At 39.2% G+C, this 24971-nt stretch overlaps 1 protein-coding gene and 1 long non-coding RNA gene across 51 annotated transcripts in view; one reads left to right on the top strand and one right to left on the bottom strand.

The window, feature by feature from the left end:
* STRBP (spermatid perinuclear RNA binding protein) overlaps positions 1–24971 on the bottom strand; it is a 56916-nt gene that overhangs the window by 11175 nt on the left and 20770 nt on the right. For 6 of the 50 annotated variants that reach the window (XM_015879038.2, XM_085521098.1, XM_015879037.2 and 3 more), the window contains exons 3-16: positions 22786–23003; positions 18829–18994; positions 16257–16401; positions 11018–11112; positions 10515–10610; positions 9623–9734; positions 8775–8872; positions 8253–8364; positions 7603–7695; positions 6633–6832; positions 4861–5019; positions 3326–3460; positions 2384–2524; positions 604–730 (exon numbers count right to left, since the gene is read on the bottom strand). In XM_015879038.2, the coding sequence (XP_015734524.1) occupies positions 604–730; positions 2384–2524; positions 3326–3460; positions 4861–5019; positions 6633–6832; positions 7603–7695; positions 8253–8364; positions 8775–8872; positions 9623–9734; positions 10515–10610; positions 11018–11112; positions 16257–16401; positions 18829–18994; positions 22786–23003 (1897 nt within the window). Of the gene's footprint in view, positions 1–603; positions 731–2383; positions 2525–3325; positions 3461–4860; positions 5020–6632; positions 6833–7602; positions 7696–8252; positions 8365–8774; positions 8873–9622; positions 9735–10514; positions 10611–11017; positions 11113–16256; positions 16402–18828; positions 18995–19774; positions 19848–21904; positions 22044–22785; positions 23004–24971 lie in introns of those variants that run through there. The other 44 variants (XM_085521092.1, XM_085521100.1, XM_015879040.2 and 41 more) reach the window with 23 other exon arrangements.
* LOC146757441 (uncharacterized) overlaps positions 1–24971 on the top strand; it is a 60993-nt gene that overhangs the window by 25131 nt on the left and 10891 nt on the right. The window contains exon 4 of the long non-coding RNA XR_014936220.1: positions 17198–17313. This is a non-coding gene — a long non-coding RNA (uncharacterized LOC146757441). The remainder of the gene's footprint in view (positions 1–17197; positions 17314–24971) is intronic.

Genomic DNA, 24971 nt, shown 5'->3' with positions numbered 1-24971 from the left:
AGTATGACATGCAGATGTGAACTTGAAGCCTCTAGATTCGAGAAGATCCACTGCTCATTGATAATCAGAACAGTACAACCAGGATGATAAATTAGCATCAGCCAGAGTAGAAATGGAAATTCTTTTAATTATTTTTTAATCACTACAGAAGGTAACGTTAGATGGTGTGCTTGTATGCCCAGTTCATATGGACAACTTCTGGGATCACAGCAACTCCTAATTCTGCCAGATTTATCCCTGCAAGAGGTTCTTAAGAGGGGCACACATAATGCTAAATGATTCAAGAGGTTCCTTAGGAAAAAGGTTTTGGGAATTGTGCCATGGCAGAGAACTATGGAAAAATAAAAAAAAAATAGCATGATAAAGCTCAGCAAGCTATTGTGGGGACAGCTGCTTTCTCTTACTCTGTGTGCATGGAGTTCCAAGTTGCACACTTGTGAAGGACAGGTACTGCCAGTTTTTGAACTCTGATTTATTTAAAGCCCTAAGAATTCTCTCTTCTGCTTTATCTCAGATGACTGAAGATGAATAGATAACTAGCACACAGAATAGGACACACCAGTGGTCAGAACTGAAGTGTTAGCTATTTGTGCCATGCCTTACCTGGTGTTATGTATCCAGTAGCAGCAGCTGCTCCAACAAATGCACCTCTTGTTAAAGCACCTCGTCCTCTACCTCGCACAGCCTGGACTGCTGCAGAAACAGCTGTATTGACAACTCCTTTAGTCTGCTTGGAGTAATAATAATAGCAATTCAGAATGTTAAAATGTTGCTGGAAATAGGTGGCCTTCAACATTAAATCACTATCTGTCCTGAACCTCTTTAAGCACACTTGTTGCACTGTTCTTGCTTAAGGCCGAGTACAGAATGGAAAAGTAATGTCCAATAATGACTGACAGAAACCTAGCCCCCTCAGTGAACAAGTTCTAGAGTTCAGGATCGTATTCACCTTACTCAAACCTTGCAGTCAGCATGATCGGGCTATGTTTCCTTTACTGGAGTTTTGGTTGTGTGGTCATGACCTACCTCAGTGGTTTCTGCACCTTTCTTTCGTATGCCTCTCTGCTGCCTTTTCCCACAAACTGCCTCTCACTAATTTACAAAAAGGCCTTTGCTTTTCTCCTACCACCCTGAACTCATGTATCTTCAGCAGGGCCAGGACTTCATTGCAAAGACAAATAACCACCTCATAGAAACACTAGTCTGCTTTAGATCAGCATTTTCTTTTCTGCTGTCGAAATATCTCTGAATACTGCAAGGAGTTGTAGAAGCTGTTACTGCTTCCTGCATCAGAGCAGAGCTTTGTGTTACCAGACGTCCCCCTATCCTGTTAATTCAAAGACAAGTTATTGCCATCATTGCTTTCTGCAAAAAAGTGAACAAGTGAACACAGAAGTAAAAAAAACACAGTAAAAGTCAATTTAGAAAATGCCCAAATCATAAGTCTTCGTATCTTGGCTGCCAGTGGAACACTATCCTATGAGGTAGTGTTTTTCTGATCTCGTAGACTTTCAGCACAGTAACGGAAATAGAAATACTCCTAACCAGAAGTCTTAGTAAAATGAGGAGGATTGTTATTATTAACAGAACAAAGACAGAAAAGAGTTGGCTTGTCATTTAAGTCTATTTTATGATACATTCTGCTCCTGAAATGACAAGAAAATCCTAATGTTAATGTATTTGTACAAAGGAGACCCAGATGGTAATCCTCAGGGTTTGTTTTTCTTGTGCTGTTTTTTTTTCCTCTGTCAGCAGTTCTCTGTAGGAAAGACACTGTTGATAGTTTCTGCTTTGTTCGTCCTTAAACCTGAGTCATCACTGGGGCCGTTAAACCTAATGGACAAGACCAAGTTCATTTTTTGTTTGTTTTTTTTTTTAAATTTTAGAGGTGCTCCTTACTAAATGAAATCTCTTATTTGCCAAGTCTGGTACAGAAATCTCAGCCTACTCCAGAACCTAGAAATAATGCTTTTGCCAAACTATAAATGACTCATTCTGTAAGTCTATGTATATAAGTCATGGAGGAGCACAGTATAGCTCTGACAAAGATTAGACTTCTACATCATCACTCAGCCACTGAACTTCCTGTATTTCCTCCAGCTCATCACCATCAATTTGTGCTGCCTCTTCTACTGTATTTCATGCAGCTTAAACTCCATAATAATACGAAAACATTTCATAGTGGCAGTAGTACAGTGTGGTCCAAAATATCATACTGTGTTGTTATGCTACTGTAGTTGTTGTCAAAGAATAAAAATCAGAAGCCTTACTGCAAGCCCATAAGACAGAACACTGAAATTACTTCCTGTAGAGAATCCTCTATCATTAAGGACACAGAGCTGTGGTAATAGAACATACTGGGAAAGCTAACAACAGTTCTTACCTGAGGAAGAATTTTCTTTTTCTTGTTGTTTGCTGCATTAGGTCCAGAAAACAGTTTCTCAAGTGCTGCTAATGCAGCACTTGCTTTTGCTACTTTCTTATTTGGGCCTGCACCTCTGAATTTCTGGCCATCCACTTCCACCTGAAAAATGAGATCAGAGTTCCTATTATATACTCTCGGGAATAGCATGCTGTACTTGCTGGTCAGTGACGATACTGCTTCAGTAGTTAAAAAACAAGAACTCCTTTGCTTCTGAAACATAATGAAGAATACTGAAGTGATCACATGAACCACTCTTATCACTGAATGAGGAACTCTGAAACTACAGCTGAAATTAAAAGAGGACCAATATAGCTGTTTGATAATGAATTTAACCAGTATGCTTTTAGTTCAACAAATAAGTGACGCTGCTTGGAAATGGGACTTCAGAGTCAAATTTTGAGGCCCCCTCATCTTTAACAATGCCTGATATCCCAACGTCTTTGCTTACACTATACCTGCTATTTATCTGAAGTGCTACCTCATACCTCTTCTAAAGCTCAATGCTACTTCAAATATAGCAGAAGTAGATGAAGACAAACAAATCCAATCTCTCCCACAGTCATTTCAAATAGTTCTGCAAAGATGACAACAGAAAATTCAAACTATGAGGTTACCAAGCATGTTTGCAATGCTTGCTAATCAGATATTGTTGTTTTCCAGGCTGTGGATCTTACTTTTCTCCTACTTATGTCAAGATATGATATGGTTTAGGGCTTTCCAAGTCCAGTTTTAATTGTCATTTTGTTCTCCTAAAGCACAAGACATTCCCTTCCGCAAGAGGAGCAGTAAGAGATATAAAATGCAAAGTCAAAAGAAATCTAAACCGTAGCTGCAAGCAGCTCCAAGAACTGAAGCACTGTCAGTAAAACCTCTTACTAACTATGATTCTGTTTTGCTTACCTCCATCACAAAGCGCTTGTCATGGCTTCCACCTGTCTCAGAGATAAGCTCGTACTTCAGACCTCTTCTCTTTTCATTGAGCTCCATCACTGGATTTTTGCCACTTGCTGTCAGTATAGGACCCTGAGTTCTTACCTACAGAAACATTCATGGCTTTAGTACCTTATGTATTCAAATGGCAGATGAATATCTACAGCATGATAGCATACAGTGTCAAGTGGTCAGCCATTTGGCAGCATTTTCACTTTATAAAGCCTCTGCAATAGCATGTTGTTACCAATACATGTCTCACTAGAATTTCCAGGTGCAGACCTATATTAAGGTAACACTGCCTTGATAACATGATGCATGAGAATAGCAGGTATAAAGTCTCATCTCTAGTGTGACAGCAAGCTAGTGGTTTCAGAGCCTAGTCTGCTATCTGCATATCACCAAGCATCACACCAGCTGTACTTGGAATTTAAACCTGCAAGGTATCCAAGAGTGAAGTCATGGTGTCAAGTTCCTTGAAATCAAATCCTGATACAGGGGACACTGGCCTTCACAACCTTGCACACTTCTCTGCTGCTTGATCTAATTACTTCCTGGTACTGCTGAGTGCTCTGACTGAAGAAGTTTCAGCACAGGTCACATGTTGAAATAAACATATCTGGAAGCAAGGAAGGCTGGGCTGAGATCTAAGTGCACCAGCACATGGGCCTGCATTATAGTGCACTCAGCTACAGGTATAAATGACCACTCAAAAGTAAAGAATGATGGATAGAGAAAGAAATTTCCAAAAGCAAGTTCTAACTCTGGATAAGGATCAAGAGTCCTAATGCTAGGAACTGTCCTTTGAAAGTAGATTAATATCCTAGAGGCCCATACCACCATGATTTCAGAGACGTTCAGTCAGGACTGCTAAAATTACTGGAATTTTTTCCTTTGAGGAATACTGTATTTTTCACTACTTCAGTGAGAACATAAGCTTTCTTCATTACAGCAACTGACTTCAAGTGCAAGTGACAAAATTAACACTGACTGTATTGAAATTGATTCATTTTCAGTGCAGCTTTTTCCAAGCCATCTGATATGCACATAGATATTAGGTTTACGTTTCTTAACATCTCCTAATGACTTTTTAAAATATTTTATTTGTCATACAGATACATCATTAAGGTAATGTCTCCAGAACCATACCTTTTTGACAAGCCTATTATAGAAGAGAAAATGCCAGATTTTCATTACTAAGGCCCAAAAGCAGCGAACAAATATTCCTTGGACCATATGTGAGCACAGTAGGAAAGAATATCTATCAAAAAGAATTTATGATCAGAAGAGCACAATATGGCTGCTCTACCAGAAAAAGCAGCAGAAAGATCAAATTATCAGTCTGCAGCCTATGGCAGGGCAGGTCTAAGACTGGAAAGTCCTCAGTTTCTCAACCACTGCTGTAAATTAATACGTCATCCACTTCCAGGACTGGAAAGAAGGAAAAAAAACCAAAAAACCCACTATTCCTCTCCATCACTTTGACTTTTCTATGGACTACTCACCTCTAGGGTAGCAGAGGTGTCAGCTGTAGAATTTCCAGTATTATTGCTTGAGATTGAAGACACTGTTTCATTTTTACCTTCATTATCTGATTTTTCATCAGAACTTACACATTCAACATCTGCATCAAAACCAGTTGGATAACCCATTGCTTGTAAAACCTACAACAAAAATACACATAAATTGACTATAAAATAGATAATAGTAGAGAAACAAAAACAAACATAGAAGGCTGATCATGACAAGAAGAATGGCCACCAGACACTTAGTAAAGGCACACTGCTTTGAAAATGTATTTTCTCCTATGCTGAAGTAAAGAAAAGTAGAGTAGCAATATGGAAAATAGTTCCAGGTTTCCAGAAGTGGAATCAACAGAGACAAATTTTTGTCTCTTTGTGCTGCACATTTAGCTGCATTTTCAGGGCTTCTAGTTTTTAGGTCAGATCTAGAAATGGAAATATTAAGAGTAAGCTCCCTTTTCAGTATGGGAAACCGGGGCCCAGATTTGCTTGGGGGGAGGAGGGGGAGGACAGTGAGGGTGGGGTGCTGGCAGTCAGGGAAAGCTAGTCTGCTGCACCATCCATTTGTCCTTGGCTTGAATCAGGGATGTTTTTAAGTGCAGCCCAGTATATGTGTGTGTAGATTGAGAATAGAGCTGGGTAGGTACCAGCAAAGATCTGTCTAACACAGAGAAGTTCAAGGGCAGAGAAATTACAGCCCTACAGAGCAAGTCTTATTTCCCCTTCCCCACTCCCCCTCTTTTGCTTCCCTGCAAACAACTGCAGGTATCGAGGTAAAATAAAGGTGTGAGGAAAAAAGTCAGGAAGGACACACACGCAGAGAGTTGTCTTTCCTGAGGAACAACGCATTCCCTCAGATACTTTTGGACACTTTGAACTTGAAAGCACAAAGGACAATGGGATTTCAATACTGAAATCAAAAGAAAGCACAAAGTTGCCAGATGAAGCTTCTGAAAAATGCAGTTCTTCCTAAAAACACATAGAATGAAGTACAGAATGAGAGATGTGCTTGTTTACATCATAACTGCAGTTCTGTTAAGAGGTTCTCCTGCAGGTAATTCACATGAAAGAAACTTCCCTTTCTTCCCAGAAACCCAATAGGCTCAGTCTGCTTTAACATCTCTGCTATCTCTTTGTCATGCAGTAAGGGTGCTCACATGGGGCATTCCAGTCTACTAATGTTTAAAATACAAGAGATCTGCCAATATACAGCGCCTACAAGACGCAACAGTAAGTTAATCAGTGACTGTATTTTAGTCTCTTACTGAAAAACTGACTAGAGACCAATTGTTATGCATAGTGTTCACCACTGTGCATGAAGGTATTCCAGTACTGAAGACAGGAAACAGCTCCTTATTTCAAGGAGTTTAACAGTTTGTGAATGGAGAGATTTGGAGAAGAAAGGGGTCAAAAAGAAGGAGCCACCAACATGCCGCCTTCTAATCAACAGGAGGAAGAACAAAACTGACACAGACACCCCTCCCACTGCTGATGCAGAACTTAAATACTACAGTCAGTTCACAAGCTGACATGTAGAGCCATGAGAGATTTTCCTTCCACACTGTTCCCCTCCACTATTTTAAAACCAGTGATGCTTCTTCATCCATTGCCCAACCGCGTTCTGAGTACATAGGTAGTAACTTAGCCTCACTCAGTTAGTACTGAGTTTCACTAGCATTACTAGTTCTGATAACCATACTTTGTGCTCTGTGTTCCATGATCTGAGGTTAGCAGATTACTTCAGGCTTCCTTACCTTCACTGCCACGTGGAGCTTGGCTGTTTTCTTAGAAGGTCCTGATGCTTCATATGTCGTACCATCAACATCTACAGACATTGTGAAGACTGGGGCATGGACTGGACCAGACTGGGACAGCAGTTTATACTGAAGCCCTGGCCTGATTTGGTTCAGCCTCATCAGAGCATTCATGAGGTCTATTGCTTTACTATCTAGTACTAAGCGGAGGGAAGAAGAAAGGAGGAACAAAACAGTTTGTATCAGTTAGCATTTAAGTGCATTCTATTGGTACAAAGGTACAAAACCACCTCCCAGTCTCTCAAAGATTAAGGGTAGTCACAGCTTTTTACAGATGTGCTATTTCACTTTTGGGTAACTACAATTCTCCATATATTAAAATTAATACAACTCTCTCGCAGCTATCTGTATTCTTCCTACCCTTTATAATAAACGTTTTCTAAGTAGCCAAGAACCAAACATAGAACTGGCAGCAATGGTAGCACAATCAAAATATCCTCTAGAATTGACTGGATCACAGAAATGCTGAGAGATTTTTATTCTGTGCATAAATACAATGTCAGTGTTTTGTAGATGAAGCATTTTATGCTTTTCTCGAGGGAGGGTACTGAGAGACCAGTAGCTATTTCACAAAGGGAGTGCAACAAGGCAGATCTTCACAGTGCAGCATTACTGGGGAAAATCAGTAGAGAGAAGTCATCAATAAAATACTTTAATCGTTTAGGAAACTTGACTTTTTTCCATGGCCTGACAGGTTACTCCATTTAAAGTGCAAATCACTGAGTTAACAATACATATCAGGAGACATTCAGATGCTGTATAAAATTCTCAGTGCTGGACAACAGCAACAACATTTTTTGTTCCAAAGACTTTTTCACGTGCTATTCCACATCACCACAGTGAAGCTCTTAAACCAATTCCTATCGTACAGTCTGTCTTTGAAAACAGAATGGAGAAGTGTTGCACTTACTTTTCCTCAGATTACGCTTCATCTTTTTATTTGGATCTTTATCATCCCCAACACCATCTTCAAATGGTCTCTTGAGAGCAGATGAGCCTGTACCTAGGATATAAATTCCCTTGTAATATGAATGTACTACTAGAAAAATTCACAGTAGTCCCATACTGTTCTTTCCATGTTTATAACTGAAAAAACCCTCAACCTTCAGTCAAAGCTTTCTTATTTGTACAAATGAGCCAATAATAGCTTATTACTCATTGTACTAAGCCATGGAAGATGTCTGTTTGCAGTATTATCTGCCATGTAAGTAATGAAATTCTTATTACAGACATTCATTATATACTTTTTCACCAGTCTAAATTCTCCCCTTCCCCAGCATCACTACTGTTTATCTTTAGATCCCCAAATGACTTTGTGCTTAAGGAAAATCATCTGTACCCCAGCTGAACTGCTACTACTCTGTTGGTAGTTCTGGAGAAAAGAACTTCCATGCTCTCTCCCAACAACAAAGTAATTACGTAAAAGACATAAACAAAAATTTAACATAATGAAAAGTTTTCACCTTACATTCACAGCGTGTAACTCAGGAATTTTGTTCATTCTATATTAATTCCTAGTTTACTACCAAATTAGTAATTTTTGGAGCAAACAATACCTACCTTCTTTGTCAGCTACTGACCAGGAATATTTCTGAAATGACTTATTTGATGGGAGGGGATCCATCTCCAAAACCTTATAAATCTGACCAAAGGCAGATAATCTGAGGGCATGCTATAAAGTGACAGTAGAAATAAAAGTTACATCACAGCACTGTTTCTTCCACAGTTGTCTACATTTCTAACTAGGTTTGTAAACACAGTCATTTCCTTTATGTGGAATGACAGCTATAGAAAAGTTCTTATTTATAAAAATCTAGAACTTCTTCCATAATACAAAGTGCTGGCCATAATGACAGGAGCCACTCTAGGACTCTGGGCTGTGAGCACTTGAGATAGGATGCAGATTGTACGCACACACTGGACACACACTCATAATATATCATTTCATCTTTCCATTGTAGGGCAATAGAAGAACCATCAAGACTGCTTTTAAAATATGCCACCCTGTCAGAGAATAAATTGAATTAATTAGTTGAAATCTTCGGTATTACAGCATCCAGCTCTTTAGTATGAGTTCTGTACCTGAGCACTGTGCGTAATGGCTTCTTTTTGCTGAACAGTCATATCAGACAAAGCATCTGTTGGCTCCCGTTCACAGGGATCATGCAGACCAGGGCCTCCTGGGAAGAAAGAAGATAAAAATAGATTATTGAGACTAAACATGAAACAATATGAAAACGGGGACTATAGGATTTTGCATGTGCTGGTCTCTGTCTTCAGCAGAGTGGGAAATGCTTCTTTTCCAATAAGAGATTCAAATACCTTAGAAAGCAAGCTAACCCTTGAAACAGGAGGCCACAGTACTAATCTCTGTAAACAATGCATACATACAACTGTGTGAGCTAAAAGTAAGAGGTTTAATAACAGTAATTATTTGGGTAGACACGCTGATTTCAGTTTAACAACAGAAAGCAGCTAGTGATTAGGTTAGTATTTATATGTAACCCCATAATGAAAATAGAAGTTTATTTATAAGCAAACCTAGCATTTCCCTAGAAGTGTTCATGGCCAGGTTGGATGTGGGCCTGGGCAACCTGATCTAGTGCCTGATTTAGTGTTTGGCAACCCTGCCCATGACAGAGGTTTGAAACCTGATTATCTTTGAGGTCCCTCCCAACTCAAGTCACTCTGATATTCCCCATGAACTCCTAACTGCATTGGAAGTACTTCATTCAAGCAGTTATGACTGTGCAACCTTCCTTTTGACTTTTAATTTTAAACAAGAAGTCATTCATTTAGTTCCACAGCAGGCAGGGAGCACAAGGTAGGTGTTTTTCATCTAATCATACAGCAAACAGCAGCATGCTGTTAGAAGGATGAGCACTGCCTGATAGGTCTTTTGTATTCCTGAAGTTAATCCAGCCCCTTACCAGGAAGCAGAATTCCAGATGCCAAGCACTCCATCACTCGTCGTAATGCTTCCCCAGCGCCCAAAGGTCTATTACAAGTACCTATAGATTTTTCACATATAAGCTCGAGTGGCTAGAAGACATTAAATTATGATTAGTATGGACACAAGGGTAACTGTAACTGTAGTTAAAACCCAAGATGTAGAGGGGAAGAACATTCACATCAGCTTACTCCAGTTTTAATGCACTACAGTCCTAACTGCAGATACTGCCATTCCAGCACATGTATTTGTTCCCTGCACTGTATTAGTTACCTTCTGAGGAAACAAATGCTCTCCATTAGCGGCACAGTAAAGTCTAAAAGGATGAGCCTTTTACAGCCAAATCATGAATATTCTCCTCCCATCTAAGGGATATCCAAGGCAGCTGGACTTGATGACCTCTATAGGTCCCTTCCAACCTATACAATTTGATTCTGTGATATCAATTCTACATGAGAGAAAACACAGCCTTCTGTGACCTCTGAAGTGTTCCTTTCTGGACATGCAGAGTATTTGGCCCTCTCCAAACCTGCTAACATAGAATAATGTGCTCTGATATGACCACCATTGCTGTTGTAGCAGGAGACTCTGAGTAGCTGGAGGTAATATGGGGAATTCTACTTTAAATCTGTAATGGCGTGCAAGTCCCCACAGTGTCATTCCTCCTTCCGTGGTATTGGCACACCTAATAGACCAAACATTCGTGTTTTGTCCTTCCTGCAGGCAGCAGTTAATGGAAAGTTCAGAGAGCTGGGAGAGAAGCTAAAGGGAGACACGTCATACAGTGCACCATTTCCCCCAGTTCAGACACCACTACAATCCTTAGAAAAGTCTGATCTGAGCAGGTTGCCTTCAGCTCTTTTTGTACTTACCCATCCTTTCAGTGGTGCCCATGTGGGGACTCTGTTGCACAAATCCCGCAGAATACGAAGCACAATTACACATGATTTTAGTCCATTTGCCCTGGCCTAAAACAAACAGAATGGTTCCAATATACCTGCAAAAAACCTTGCCTTCACTTTTGCTTTTCTTTTTAAATGCACTCCCAGGATAGGTTTTTTTTGATAACTACTTATTACTTAATCAGTCTCATGCAAAATAGGAACAGTTACAGAAAATAAAATATTTCAATTTATAGAGAGACAAAGAAAAGGAAACAAAACGTCAAGATTGCTTTCGTAGTCTCACAACAACTCTAGACCAGTTGGCTGTGTACCTGTCATGCCTGCCCTTATACAGTACAACACTGAATTCGGAATTGTAGACCTTTGCTCTACTAGGGACTAATCAGAAATTAAAGAGGCATTTAAATTAAATAGCTCAAATTAAACCTCGTAAGGCTACAGTAACAACAAGGTAAGAACAAATAGCCAACCTGAAACCATTTGGCGTGCCGCAGAGACGCCAAGGCCTCCAGGCATTTCTGCCTGTCCAATAAGTCCGGAGGATCTTTCATCGCAACACTGTCTACTGGTAAAAATGGGATAAAAAGAGACAGATACAATTTGACCAAGGGGTTTCTGTCACAATACAAAAAGAGCGGCAGCATCTCAAAGAGGTAATAAGACTCCCAGAATTTAAGTGCACTGTTATTTAATTTCAACAAGCCATTAAATGTAGTAAATGTGCACATGTGCAACAGAAGCAAAGGCATTCGCTCCTTATAGAATAATAGTAATAATAAAGATGGCCACTGCTATAGACAATCTGGGATCTTATTAAAAATGCAGAACACATTGCAGGGCAGAAAAAAGCTATATAGCACTTTTTTTGGTTGTTCTTTCCCTTCTTTGTGACTTTAGGTGCACAAAAATGGCACAGAATTTCAGACAAGCTTCTTTTGACGAGGGGAAGATTTTTGTGAGAGGGGTAGAATGTAAAAAAAAAAACCAGTCAGTACAAAGTACTCTGACGTTATTCCCATGCTCGTGTTGATAATTTCAAAAACATCTGATTTATTTGAAGTGTTTTTTACTGAACAGCATTAGTAGTATTGAACGATAATTCACTGAAAGAAATATGTAAGAAATGAGACACTTCTACAGTTGATCTTTCATATAACCAAAACGTATGAAAGAAATATGCTTGGTAAGTTACAGATTATTAACATATTGAGAAGTTGACCCCACTTGTAAAAATCTTCACTCTCAACAGCAACCAAAAACAGACAGATGAAATTCAAAGAAGGATTATAGAGACAAGACGTTTTCTGTTGAGCTTTACACCTTTCTCACATCTCTTTCTTTTTTTAATCCAGCGTGCACTTAGCAGGCACATCTGACTCTATAACAAGGAATGCTGTAACAGTCCTTTCCTCCCTGATTTTTATCTATATACAATTAGCATCCAGACTTTCTGGAAACTGTACAAATGACAGACTGTACATATCTGAGAGGATTTAGGTTCCAACATGAATTTCCTCTGACATGAGAACATCACAGTGGAAACAAAATAAATTCATGGCTCAACTGTACCCTTTAATGTGTTGTTTTCCCATGAATACACAACTATTCTTCAAAGTAAATATTTTGGAAAAGCTAAAACAACCTTTCCATTGTTCCTAATGGACAACTCTGCAGGTTGCAAGGGAGACTGTGAATGTCTGGATGAAATTCAACATCCAGTCCAAAATCTATGCTGGATTCAGTACCCAGAAAGTCTTTTAAAATATCAGGATGTTAGGAGAAAAAGTACAGTCCGTTTGTATGTTACTAATCATTTATAAGTACTTTACCACAGGCTACTTTTGGTGGTATTGTTTCCAAGTGTAACTGCACCTTTAACGTTAATGTGCTCCACCTCCTGTGCAACCAGTGAGAAGGGTACTCTGGTAAAAGCACATGATGTTACAATGGATAAAAGAGCCCAAAGGCAAAAAAACAGAAAGTGTAAAGCTGAACAGAACCAGGTATCTTGTCTGATAGTTCATAGTTGCATTTTGCACCTGCTTGTTCTGCTGGCAGCAGAAGACTTAAGTGCTATAAGCTTATTTTCTGACCCCGATGAACTTCACAGCAGATATTTGCATTGTTTCTTATTGCCCTCAACACCACCATTACAATACTGAGATTAATCACTCCTCTTGCGTGTTCTCCAAATAAAAGCTGCAGTCTCAAGGTACTTGATTGCTGTGAGAACAAAAGGTCACTTAGGCACACAAACCTTGCTTCTAAATTTTGCAGTTTCATTTATTTTCAGGAGTAGTTTTATGGCACAGTTACTAAATATACATCTGTATAGTTGCATAAAAAGAGCCTTTATTTTGGACAATAAAAACATCTGCTTAAAGCTCACGTATTTTATAAAACAGCTACTGTCAATGAATGATCAGAATCTTATTTTTAAACGTTAGAAATAGCAAAGATGACTGACTGCAAACTCATTGGTTTTTGTCAAGATACAGTTCATTGCCAAGCCAGTCTATTGCACAAGACTGCTATAGCACATGCATCTAGTGACAGAGTAAGTTTGTTTGCCTTAAAACCATAAGGCCGTAGACAGAAGATGTCATCAGTCATTCCAGTGAATGAAAAGGCTTTTCCATTCTCTTAAGATTTGTTCTCAGCAAACTGAAATCTCAGTTCTCCAGTAGGAGTAAGACTATTTCAGAAGGTCTATATCAGAAATAAGTTGGAGAATTTTGCTAATTCCAGTTTCAGCACTGCTGTTCTGAGCACTATGTGCAGATGCTGCAGTCAGCCAGCTTCTGGTGCAAGATTCTATTAAACAGGAGGATGAAGAGAACAGGCAGTGAAGAGGGTGAGCAGCTTGTAGCAGACTGCCTTTCAACATCCTCAGTAGAATGGCATGTTTCTTCATGCTCTGCCAGTCAGGAAAGTGAGACCCAATCAAAATTTTTCAAGTGTGGTTACAAAGCTTTTTTTTTTTTTTTTTTCCTTGTGGTTTTAACAAAAGCAGTGATACAAGGAGTACAAACAAGTAGATAAAAGTAAAGCCCTGACATCAGCTCACACTCTGCAGCATAGAACCAGTCTTCAGTAAATCTCTCTCCACTTGCAGTATTTACACTCTCCTGTGCGGCTGCCAACTTCATTCACTTAAGTCAGCCACACAAGGAGGGCTGCATTCTCCACAGAGGCAAGGTTCCTCTGTCCTGGAGCATCGCTGTCTGCCAGCAAAGGCAGGTTGCTTATGCAGTAGGTGCTCAGTTATGGAGCAGGGCTGATTCCAGCACCACTTTGGTAACTGAACTTGTTTATTATTACATAAACTTATGTGACTGTTGCTCAGTAGCAATCACTGATTTGCAAGGTACGGCATTCTGGTCTGCAGAGCTCAACTTATATTTGATGTTATGGCTAAAAATTAGTTTCAGTTTAATCTGAAGCAAAATGCAAGCATTTAGATGCTTATCTTCTTAACAGGAGAAAGCAGAGCTTTATGGATAGCCATTGGAGAAACACTGAAAAGCACGCGCGCACACATACACACAGTAGTCCACTATTTATTTTTGCTAACAAGCAGCAAAAGCAAATAGGGCAAACACCACAGCTTAAACATGAACACTTTTCCAAAGAGGTGGGGACTGAAGGGAAATCCAGAAATGTTTTTGATACATTCTGACATCAGGGCATGAAGGTACACACAGCATTCCTACAGAACAGATGGGAGCACTGAGAAGGAGGCCCATTGCCCTAACCTCACTGATTTGGTTAGAGGAGGATTAGTGGCTCACCACCGAACAGTGAAACCTTGGTCAGTTTCTTGTGGTCTCTGCACCCTGGGGGAGGCTCACAGACACCTGAATGCAAGCAGCCTGTCTTACACTAGAGATGAAAGGCAAACTGACAAGCACTGAATTCCTCCATTCCAAAGAAGGTATAGAACAAGCTTGGAACAGTTTCCAAAATTGCACAAGGTTGTAATTAATTTTGGTTGGCACCTTTTCCAGGAGTACTGAAAAAAAATCAGCACTGTTTTCTTTGGAGATCAAGGTATTTTTAGCTGAAAATTTCTCTGAATATTTTCCCTCGGTAAAAGGGACTCAGAGAATTGCAAATATTGTGAAAAAATGAGCTTATCTATTTACCACTTTTATTTACATATCAATATCTGCATAGCTTTTATAAAGGGACACAATACATGTGTTTCATTTGGAATGAATTGGTGTCAAAGAACCTGTGCTTTGAAACCAGATCCATTTACCCTAGCTATTCCTACCAGCTTTACAGAATAACACTGCTCCAGAGGCAGCAACACAGAGAAATATCTGAATACAATGAAAACAAAATAGAGTATTTAAGATATAGGAAAGTATTAAAATTCAAATCCTCATTCATTTTGAGATCAATTCAGGAGTTTTAAGAGTTCACTGCCACAGTGGCATCCCTTTTTTGGTATGTGTACATCTCCTCATAGACATCCATCAGCTGCAGACACAACCTGACCAATGCCTTGTGGAAAGTTGAAGAACAACTGAAGTAATATACAGGGCTCTTTTTAGTGGTCTTGCAAAAGAGCACAGATACTAATTTGAGAATAAATAGACACTGCAATTAGGAAATCTTTGCCATTCATCTGTTTTGTAAGATTTTTCTGTATCCAACTGCTGCCAGAGTGCTCGGTTTTCTTTCAAAATGAGCCTTCCTGCCCTCACCTCAAATAAAAATGAAGAGAAACTGACCAACGTTTCATATTGTATCGGTAATTCATGTGGGAGACGGGAGGAAGCAAAGGACTTGTGGCAAGTCTAGAATGGGAAGAGAGCGACAGGGAGTTCCCTAGCCCACATGGGCCCAGCTGCCTCAGTTGTCATGACAGAGAATGGCCAGTTGGTCAAAGGTCTGACATCATCCAGTGGCAAAGTCTCTAGGGATAGGCTTGGGAAGTGAAGCAGAAATTACTGACACGATTTAAAAAGTAAAATATGGCTACATTTGCTCTTCTCTATTTCTCTTTGTTTCCAGCCTCACTGATGCTACCAGTCAGCAGTTCTTCAAAAGGGGGCTTATGACTAGATCGGAGGTCAGGCAGTTAGGGAGAAGGAATAGAAAGAAACTAAGTTACAGTTTTCTAAATCTATTTTGCACCAAGGATACGAGGTACAACGTTTAATTCAGAAGCAGAAGTACTCCGTTATAGCACCCTAACTCCAACTGAATCCAAGTTAGGAAACTCTTAAAGCCAGAAACATACACATGTATCAAGAACAAAAATTGAGGGTCAGGGGGATATACTTGCAAGCTTTGCAGGAAATTTGTTATATATAAGAAGAGAAACGGTTTTATGAGTTTGTCAAGATACTACGAACCAATCCCACTTGACTGACTGAATTTAAAAAGACTGTGCAGCGCTGGGGTGCTCAAGAATCAACCAGCAAGTCTGAAAGAAAGGAGAACTAAGATACTCTGTGTCAAAGTTAACACTACCAATATTGCTTGCAAATGAAAGCTAATGCATAGTTACATTATGATTAAGTGACTGTTGTCTTAAAGCACAAATAACGTAACCATCTGTGGCAATAGCCAGTCTAGTTAGTAGAAAATACGCAATCAAAAACCTACTTGGTAATTAACCCTGTGCTGCACAGTCGGGGCATTTAGATAGGATTTAGATATAACAGTCTTAAAAAAAAGTTAAAACGCTCTGTGTACCTCCTTCCTTCTTCTCTGCTTCATCTCGAATGAGAGGGGACGTAAGTATCACCTTCAAGGTTAGCTTGGGCTCCTTTGTGTTACGAATAATAATAGCTGCCTCATTTACATGCTCCTCCACGAGATACTTCTCTTCTGTAAGTTTCTGAAAGTCACCAAGAAAGATTTCAAGAATCTCCTAATCAACTGGAAAACTGGTTTCTGTACCTGCAATACACCTCTTGAACTAACGAGAAGGCTACAAAAGATTGCAGTAACAAGTATGGCCCTGCCTCCCTCATTAAAAACAAGCTGAAAAACCCCAGTAACATGCCTGAAAAAAATAATCTGCAGCAAATTTAATTACAGTGCTAAGTAGCTCTACTATCAAAGGACACTATTATCACATTTTTCTTTATTTTAATTGAAAGACAGAAGATGGCTTTTGTAGCTGCTAGTATAAGAAATACTGACAGCTACTATTAGTCTTAGAAAATGCCTGTCTATTAACGCAGCCTCTAACTGTAAATGCTCTCATGTGCAGTGAGACCAACACAGCCATAACTGTCAGCACACGTGGACAACAGCCTCCAGGACAGGAGTGGCTTATGAAGGCCATCCCTTACCAGCTCTGAGCCACTCTTCAAATCCCAACAGATAGTTTGGAGGTGGTGAAATCTCTGCTGATTCTTATTCCACACGCAATTCTGATGGCCTGTTTTGCAACAAAACTGCCTCTTGCTACTTGCCTCTTCCAAATATGCAAATTCGACTTTAAACTACCATTGGTAGCCATGGCAGGTACTGAATCCCTGCCCCTTTATAAATAACCACTGACATCTTTTAGAAATTCACAGTTGTGTTCCATTTGCGTTTTTCCAAACACAAACATTAATCTTTCTTCAGAGGTTTAAGGTGCTCACTCTTTTCTGATTTTCTCTCTTGCTCCCTTTTCCACACAGCACTTGAAACCAAATGTGAGATTCTACTGTTCCCACTGCACTCATTAATAGCAACCCCAGAAGAGATTCCTGAGAATGCCTGGAAAACCTGACCTTCCTCTCCTGGCAGCACGTCAGTAAGTCAAGAGTGTTTCTTTTAAATTGATCTATTTTAGGACTTTTTTTTCTTGCTTAATTACTACCTACAAAAGAATTTAATGTAAGTTGCCTAATAATTTGTCCCTGTAACTACCATCGAAATTAACTGATCTGTATCTTTCACCCTTAAGACCTGCACAGAAAACTACAAATTAATTCTTAAGCTAACTCCTTGTATTTGTATGCTTTGGCATGATCATAGGGTTAGAACATCAGTAGTTGGAACATATCTAACTACTTTTCCTGTTGTGACTTGCACTCCAGCTCCAGTAATGCTGAGATGAAATCACTTAAGCATCTGCTCACGGTTATCCTACAAGGCAAAGTAAAGCAGAAGCTAATGTCTCTGTACATCAAGTGCAGGTTTTGCCCACTAACAAACCTACAGTTTCCTTGTCTGTCTTCCTCTGGCATGTCTGAAAAGCCTCTTCATTGTCATGATAGTTGTAAGCTGGTTTCACGATTCAGATCCCTCTTACCTCAGCTTCAAAAGAAAACCAACAACAAAACCAAACCAAAATAGCCAAGCATACACTAATTTTTCTCATCTCTTTCAACCTTTCTCAATTCACATCTTACTATAAGTATTGAAGTTTACTATTTGATACGTTCCTAATATTTTCAGCTATGGACAGGGCCACATCTGCAAACACACTATTTACTATCTCATTAAAATAAACCCTTTATGTGAACAAAGGATCAGTGAGAACCAACAGCTGTCATGAGCGGCAGAACGCATGTAGTCTATGTGGAAATAAACAAGGCAGAAAAACAGATCAGGAGAGAAATGAATCCAGTTTGGACCTGGTTTGGAGAGTGGCACTTGCAGTAGAATATTCTGGGGCACAGTTTCTCAGTAACAGAGCATGGTGCAATCTGGATTGGACTTAAAGGTATTAATCCTAGCTGCTTTAAAGAGACCGGCATTAACTCTTACATGCCGGATGCCAACATTAGAATGAAATAGCCATAAATAAAAACAACTAGAAGCTCATGAGTAAAATAAACTGAGTGACCATCTAAATTGACATTTTTCTCACTTCAGACATAAGAGGCAGTTATTCTGGGAAAGCCTAAGGAAAGCAAAGCTGCTACAGTGTAGAACTTAAAAAGTTCATTTGGGAAGCAGAGAACAAGGACCACATGCTGGAGCAGGGAGTTATTTCTGGGACTACCAATTAGCTCACATTAGTGATTGGAGCAGAGAACAGAAATCAGCAGTATTAGTTACTAAATAAAGATTAGCTATCAGCATAGGAAAACTGACATCACAAAAAGGAATTAAGACAGCACCATAAGCAAGACGTTAAATTTTGTGAATAGCTACCTCATAATAACACATTAGAGATGATACACACATTACATGTTGGCCTAGATTCAAAGTACGCTCTTTAATCTATAACGCATTTATCTTGTCTTCTCTTGGGTCTTTACCCAAACACACCTTACAGTGCTATCAGCCATTACTACAGGACTATCCTGAATTAACTCACCTGAATTTGAATGGGGAGATTGTCTTTGACTATACATAATAAGGTCTTTGTGGGTTTTTCTTTGCACATGAGAACCAGCTCCAAATCCATATCATCTTTTATCAGCAAACCTTTTGCAACCAAGCCAATTCTCATAACACCACACAAGGTCCGACCACTTTGATCCCTGGAAATGAAATAATTCTGAGTAATTAAAATGGTATTTTTACATATTCAAAATACTTGTATTATGCTATAACAGTGAGGAGACAAATGGATGGGACTGATTACAGTGCTAAAGTGGCACATTACTTATTAGAAAATTAAGCATAGAATGCTTTTATAAAAGTGGCTCCTATGAAAAAAATAAAGCATTGATTTGCAGTTCACATGAATGCAGAAGATGCCTAGCTCAAGTCACAAAGCACAAAAAAAGCAAAATTAACAATCTGCAAATCTACCAAAAGAATACAATAGTTATGATCTAGGTGAGCTCTGACAGAGTTCCTGTTAGCAGAAGTGATCTGAGCGGTCTTTCAGCAATGCTCCAAGTTTAAACATGGCCATAGCCCTTCATGATGCATTTAATTCAGAGATTCAAACCTTTACCTTAAAAATTGTAAAACATTTTATTATGATAATTATTTTGAACTTTAGCACCTCCTGCAAACTGATTTTTCAGGAAAAATTTTAATTCCAGAAAGCCTTCCAGGCTTAATTCCTTCAACAGGTCTCACCAGTGGAACCTACAGGAATAGAGGTTTTTGAGTACTAGGTACTACATTCCAGTTCCCAGCTAATGTTTAGGGGAACATTTAAGGACCACAGCAAACAACTTGCAAAGCGATGTAAGAACATTTTAGTTCTGAGTATTGAGAAGAAAACTGCAACAAAAACCAGTTTAGTAGGCTAACGAAAAACCATAAAACTTGCATAATAAACAGCAAGGAAAATGCAAGAAATGCACCTTTGACAGTTCAAAACCAGCTACTGCCACGACTCATCTCACATACTGTGGCACCAACTAGCGGCACATCCCCCTTACAAAAACAACAGAAAGCACATAATCAGTAAAAGTAGGAAATCATCTCAGCCAGTAAGGCAGCATCACAGTTCCTGTCATTCTTACCATCCAAAAGGTTAGACTGGATAAAAAAAACAAGGCATATCACGTTGTAATCCAAGATCATCAAATAGATCTTAAGAGATCCAAAGCTTCACTCAATAAATAATGTCATCTAATCATTTCACAGACTTTGCCCAAGTATTTTAAGTGGAAATGCTGCAAAAGGTGTTTGCACAAACAGAAGACAGGGAAGTCAGTCTCATGGCAATCCCACTATCCCCGGAACAGCCAGAACAAACAAGCTTTGGTTTTTTTTTTGCAACCAATGTTACAAAAGCAAACAGTATCTGAACTTCTAGCCTGGAGCTATGCTACTTGACTAGCATCTGGATGCAGATACATGAGAAAATGCAGAATTCCTTTAAATGTGGTTTGTAGCTAGAAATGAAGATAATTTACATTGTAGGGAAATGTACCTTAGCCCCTCCCCCTTTAGCTTGTGATTAGTAAAATAATCTGCCCCCAAACAAATGCATAAATAAATTGTTCTCTGTGTATAAATAATGCATGGATGTGTACAATAGCTGTACTCCAGATTTGTAATAGAGCAGAAGCACAAAATATACACTGTGCAAAGGTATGAATAGCAAGGCTATCCAGTTGTCTTAAAAGTGCTTAACGCAGGCCTGGAACTTTACTGTTTTAAATTCATTATTAAAGAATCCATTCCATGGCCTATGTTATCCAGATGAGAAGACATGCGGAAATACAGCCAGTAATTCTAAAAGTAACCAACAAAACGCGTAGTGCACTGCATGGCAAGAAAGACTTCTGTGGGAATCTGAACTTAAATACTTTCTTCAATAAGATGACAAAACTTAATTGTCCACCTGTAGAAGAGCAGCCTTTCAATACCCCGCAATTATTCCACCGTGGTAATACAACTGGCTGTCTAAAATAATTTTTTAACATTAGTTTATATAACAATATTCATGAATTTATGTGATTTGCTATTTCTATTTGAATACATTTCACACCTAGAAAGTGATACATCACAGCTCAGCCTAGAACAAAAATGCCAGTGTTCATGTGCCTGTTAAATATTTATTAGGGAAAACATAAAGCCACAGGAATCAAAATGAGTACGTTTACTTTTCAAAGCTATTATATTATGGTCTTCATACGGCTGAGCACTTCCTTTGTAGACACTATGTCCTAAGAAGGTGGTACCCCATTTAAACTTCACACAGAACAAGCAGTTCTTTTGATAGCTCCCAGGCCCACAACTTTGAATTCGACACAGTGAAAGGCAAGTATAAATACTAAAAGCAAACAAAACAAAATAAAACAAAGGCAGAAAAATGCTATTCATGCTTGAGGAATTTTCTGAAGAATCCACAATGCTGTTTGGAAATAGCAAGATACCAAGTCATGAATGCTTGCTGCCCCTCCCACCCATGAAGGATTTTTCCCAGTTAATACAGTAGCACATTTTGTATTTCTAAATTGGAGCACATTCAGCAGAGCTTCATACTGCACTTCCTGAATGTTACTCTAAAATTTTTTGAGACCTGGAAAGAGCTAAGAATCACATTACAACAGGAAGCAGCATTTCACTTTCACAATTTCAAACGTACCCCATTATGAATTTAGGAATAACCAATAAATATAATGGTTGTCAGTATCTCCTTCACATTAAGCAAGCATACTGTACTTTCAGTTCACAAACCGAATAACTCTGATATCACTCTGAATCAGGAAGACTGCGTCTTCTTCCATTATCTGCACAGAATTGCATCTCACTCCAGAAGTACACAGTGTAGTCCATCAGTACTTTTACTGCTGCTGGAGTAGTTTGTATTACACCCTGCCCGCGTATGCAAACAACTTTAAATAAGTATTATTTACCAGAACACCAAAAAAAAGGCCTCACAATAGAACTTTCACTAGCATAAAAGGTGTGAGAAAACATAAGGAATATATATATGGATAAAGAATACACCACTTATCAGTTTTAAGAACAGAACTTACTGGGCAAAGCCCATGTAGCTGCAGGCTTGCTTAATATTCCACACACCATAGGAAAGGAAATTGGAAGTCCTTTGACTACATCTCTAGAGCAGGTTACGTTACGGATGTAACCAGATTAGAGTCCCAAGAAGTTCAATGGAGAAGCATTATCTAACAGGAAGAGCAGAGAACTGGAAATCAGGTTTTTCAGGTCATGACAAATTTGCTGTTCGTTTCCCAGTGCTTCACTTCCTCATCTGCAAACTGGAGAGAACACTTACCAGAGCTGGAGAGCATGTGAAACAGGAAGCCCAAGTTCTGGTTCTAAGTGCCCAAGTTAAAAAGTTATACACCAAGAAACCTAAAATAAGGAGCCAGTTGTTTCAGTTTCTTCTTCAACTACTGGAGTTATGCTAGAACAAGAAAACTAGGCACCATGTCAAGGAGTAGACTGGGACATACAGCAAACAGATGTTTCACTCAGAGCACTATATAACAGAAGACAATGGATCCTTAGAAAAGCTGGTTTGCTAGGTAAACAATAAGTTTATAAAAATATTTCATTTCTTAAATGGAAAGAGTCCCTAAGCTACATGACTGTGGATTTGCACTCAGGTGTCACAGGTACATACATACACTTATTGCTGAAACGTTTAACTGCTAAAATGCAACTTCATATTACATGAAAATAAAGGAAGAGAGGAACTGCTGCCTAAATTTTTCTTATTGCTATTCCTTCCACTCACTCTGTATGTTCCCACCTCAAGCAGTGCAAATATATCCACTTCCGCCTATGAATATTTGTATGCAACAGACTCAAAGTACACTACAACTCTTATGTAGTAGGAAAGGAACCTATTCAGAGCTGTACAGTAACACATTATGAGGCTCAACTCACTCACTTGGCATTGCTTTCTGCAGCTTCCTCCTTTGCTTCCACATCACTCTCACATTTTACAGACTTGTTCATTTCATCCATCCAGTCAGACACATGTTTAAGGGCACATTCTACTGTTGATACCATGTTCTGAACAGCTTCAAGTTCTTCCGGAGATGGATAAATGGTTGAATGTTTCACCATAACATGGCGGTCATCGTTAGCAAAAGATCGGATAGATCTCTGTTACAGAGTGGGAAAGGAGAGGAAAAAGAACAAAATTACTCAATTATCAATAGAAGGACACTACCTGAATGGCAGCCCTCCTGAGAGATGTAAGAAATTGTTTTATGATGACCATGTGTTACGGTCTGGCAGGACTGATTTCTTACTAGAGAGATACACAGACACCAAACACTACCGTGGAATCAGCATTAAGCTGGCAAAATGTATAAGGCTTAATGTGGGGTTTCTTTTTTCAGCATTAGATGCCTTTACTGGCTACTAACACAAGCCGCTAAGAGGAACTGGCACATCTGGAGCACAATTTATGTTTACATCCACAGCAGGATGAGATTAATTGTGCTCTGGAGGTACATCCCATGGGCCCTGGGCAACTTATTTCACTTTAAAATGTCTTCCCTCATCCTCTGACTTGCTTGTTAATTTAGATGAGGTTTTCAAGGTCAGTGAGAGAACAGCAGGACCTCAATCTTACCCAAAGCACTGACACATCAAGGAGATACAAACTGTGAGTAACAGTATTGAAGGAAACACCCTACCCAGGAATACTTGCAGGAACTTGGATCCTGAATTTCAGTGACCTTTGCTGACTTTTACTTCAAGCTTTAGTAGCTGAATAGCTCAAAGCAAACAGAAAAACCTGGGCATTGATTCCAAAAGGTAACCACATTTTAAAGTAGGCAAATTCAGAACGTAAGTAGCCCAGGATGAAAGCAGAAGGCTGACAAGGATAACACGGAGACAGCTCTAAATAGAACTTTGTACATTCTAGATATACAGAGTTTTTTCAGTTTCTGTTACAGTCAATGGCAACTCCTTTAGAAGAAAGCAATTAAACAGCCGCTCCCCTATGGTTTTGTTGCTGCTGCAGACAAAGTCATAGACACTACATATTACTAAGTGCAGCTTAGCAAACTGCACTGGGATTTACAAAGGCAGGAACAAAAATAAGGATAGGGATAAGCTGGTAAGGAATGCAGAAATAATTTCTTAAAAATTTGATGAGTTTGTAGTGAAACTTCAATACTGTTGAAGGAGGTAAACATAACTGGTTAAGTGACTTGTGCCAAGAGGTTATGGTTCGCCACTCTCTATCCAAGTGAGACTTACCTGATCTGAACAGTGACCTGGACCAGCTGCTCTTACAGCACAGACCTCCAGCAAGTACAAGTACACCCCTAAACATTCTCTAGACACATGCCAGTCACTGCTGAAAGTCCCCTGGGACTTAGAATCGTCAACAAGAACTCTGTCCTTCTACACATTAAACACTGCAGATGGCTTTAGTTTTTACTCCCTAGTTGTGGGTTTGTTAACAGCACATACTCTATACTAGCACACATCCTTCAGGTCATAGAAAATCGTAGAATTGCTCAGGTTAGAAAAGACCTTAAAGATCATCAAGTCTAACCACAAAATGGGCCTGTGAAGGATGTGGAAAGGTGTTGGGTTTAATAAGTGTTAATGAACAGGTCGTGGCTTCCTAGGTTATTACATTCAAAGGTCAGCTACAATTATTTCCTTAACTTCTCCAAGCACAACAACAATTCAAGTAGTAAGAACTCATCATCCAGGGGTCTGGTGTTACTCCAGTACTTTCACAGATCACAAAAATATCTCTCCAGAAGGTTCCTCTTGAGGTTTATGTGCAGTTTGGGTACACAAAGAAGCTGCAGTTCTGCAGTAAAAATTGACAAGCTGGATTTATTCATTCATCCCTACCATCTCAAATCTCATGAAATATCCATCAGGAAAAACTGTCAAACAACAAACTATTAACTCAGATTTGAAGACACTTCTTTTCTAATAGACAGACATTGGCAAGATCAATTATTCATTACAATTTAGGCCAAAATTAATAGCACAAGAAGGCTTAATATTGACAACTCTGCTGCGTCAAGTGTTCTTCCTCCGTTGTGCTCAATAACAGGTAAAAATCTTGTCTTGGATCATACATATATAAATATT

This window comes from Coturnix japonica, chromosome 21 (assembly GCF_054131305.1).
Source record: "Coturnix japonica strain WE chromosome 21, WE-NBRP24, whole genome shotgun sequence".
NCBI classification, from domain to species: Eukaryota; Metazoa; Chordata; class Aves; order Galliformes; family Phasianidae; genus Coturnix; species Coturnix japonica.
This window is presented reverse-complemented; position numbering and strand designations above follow the sequence as displayed.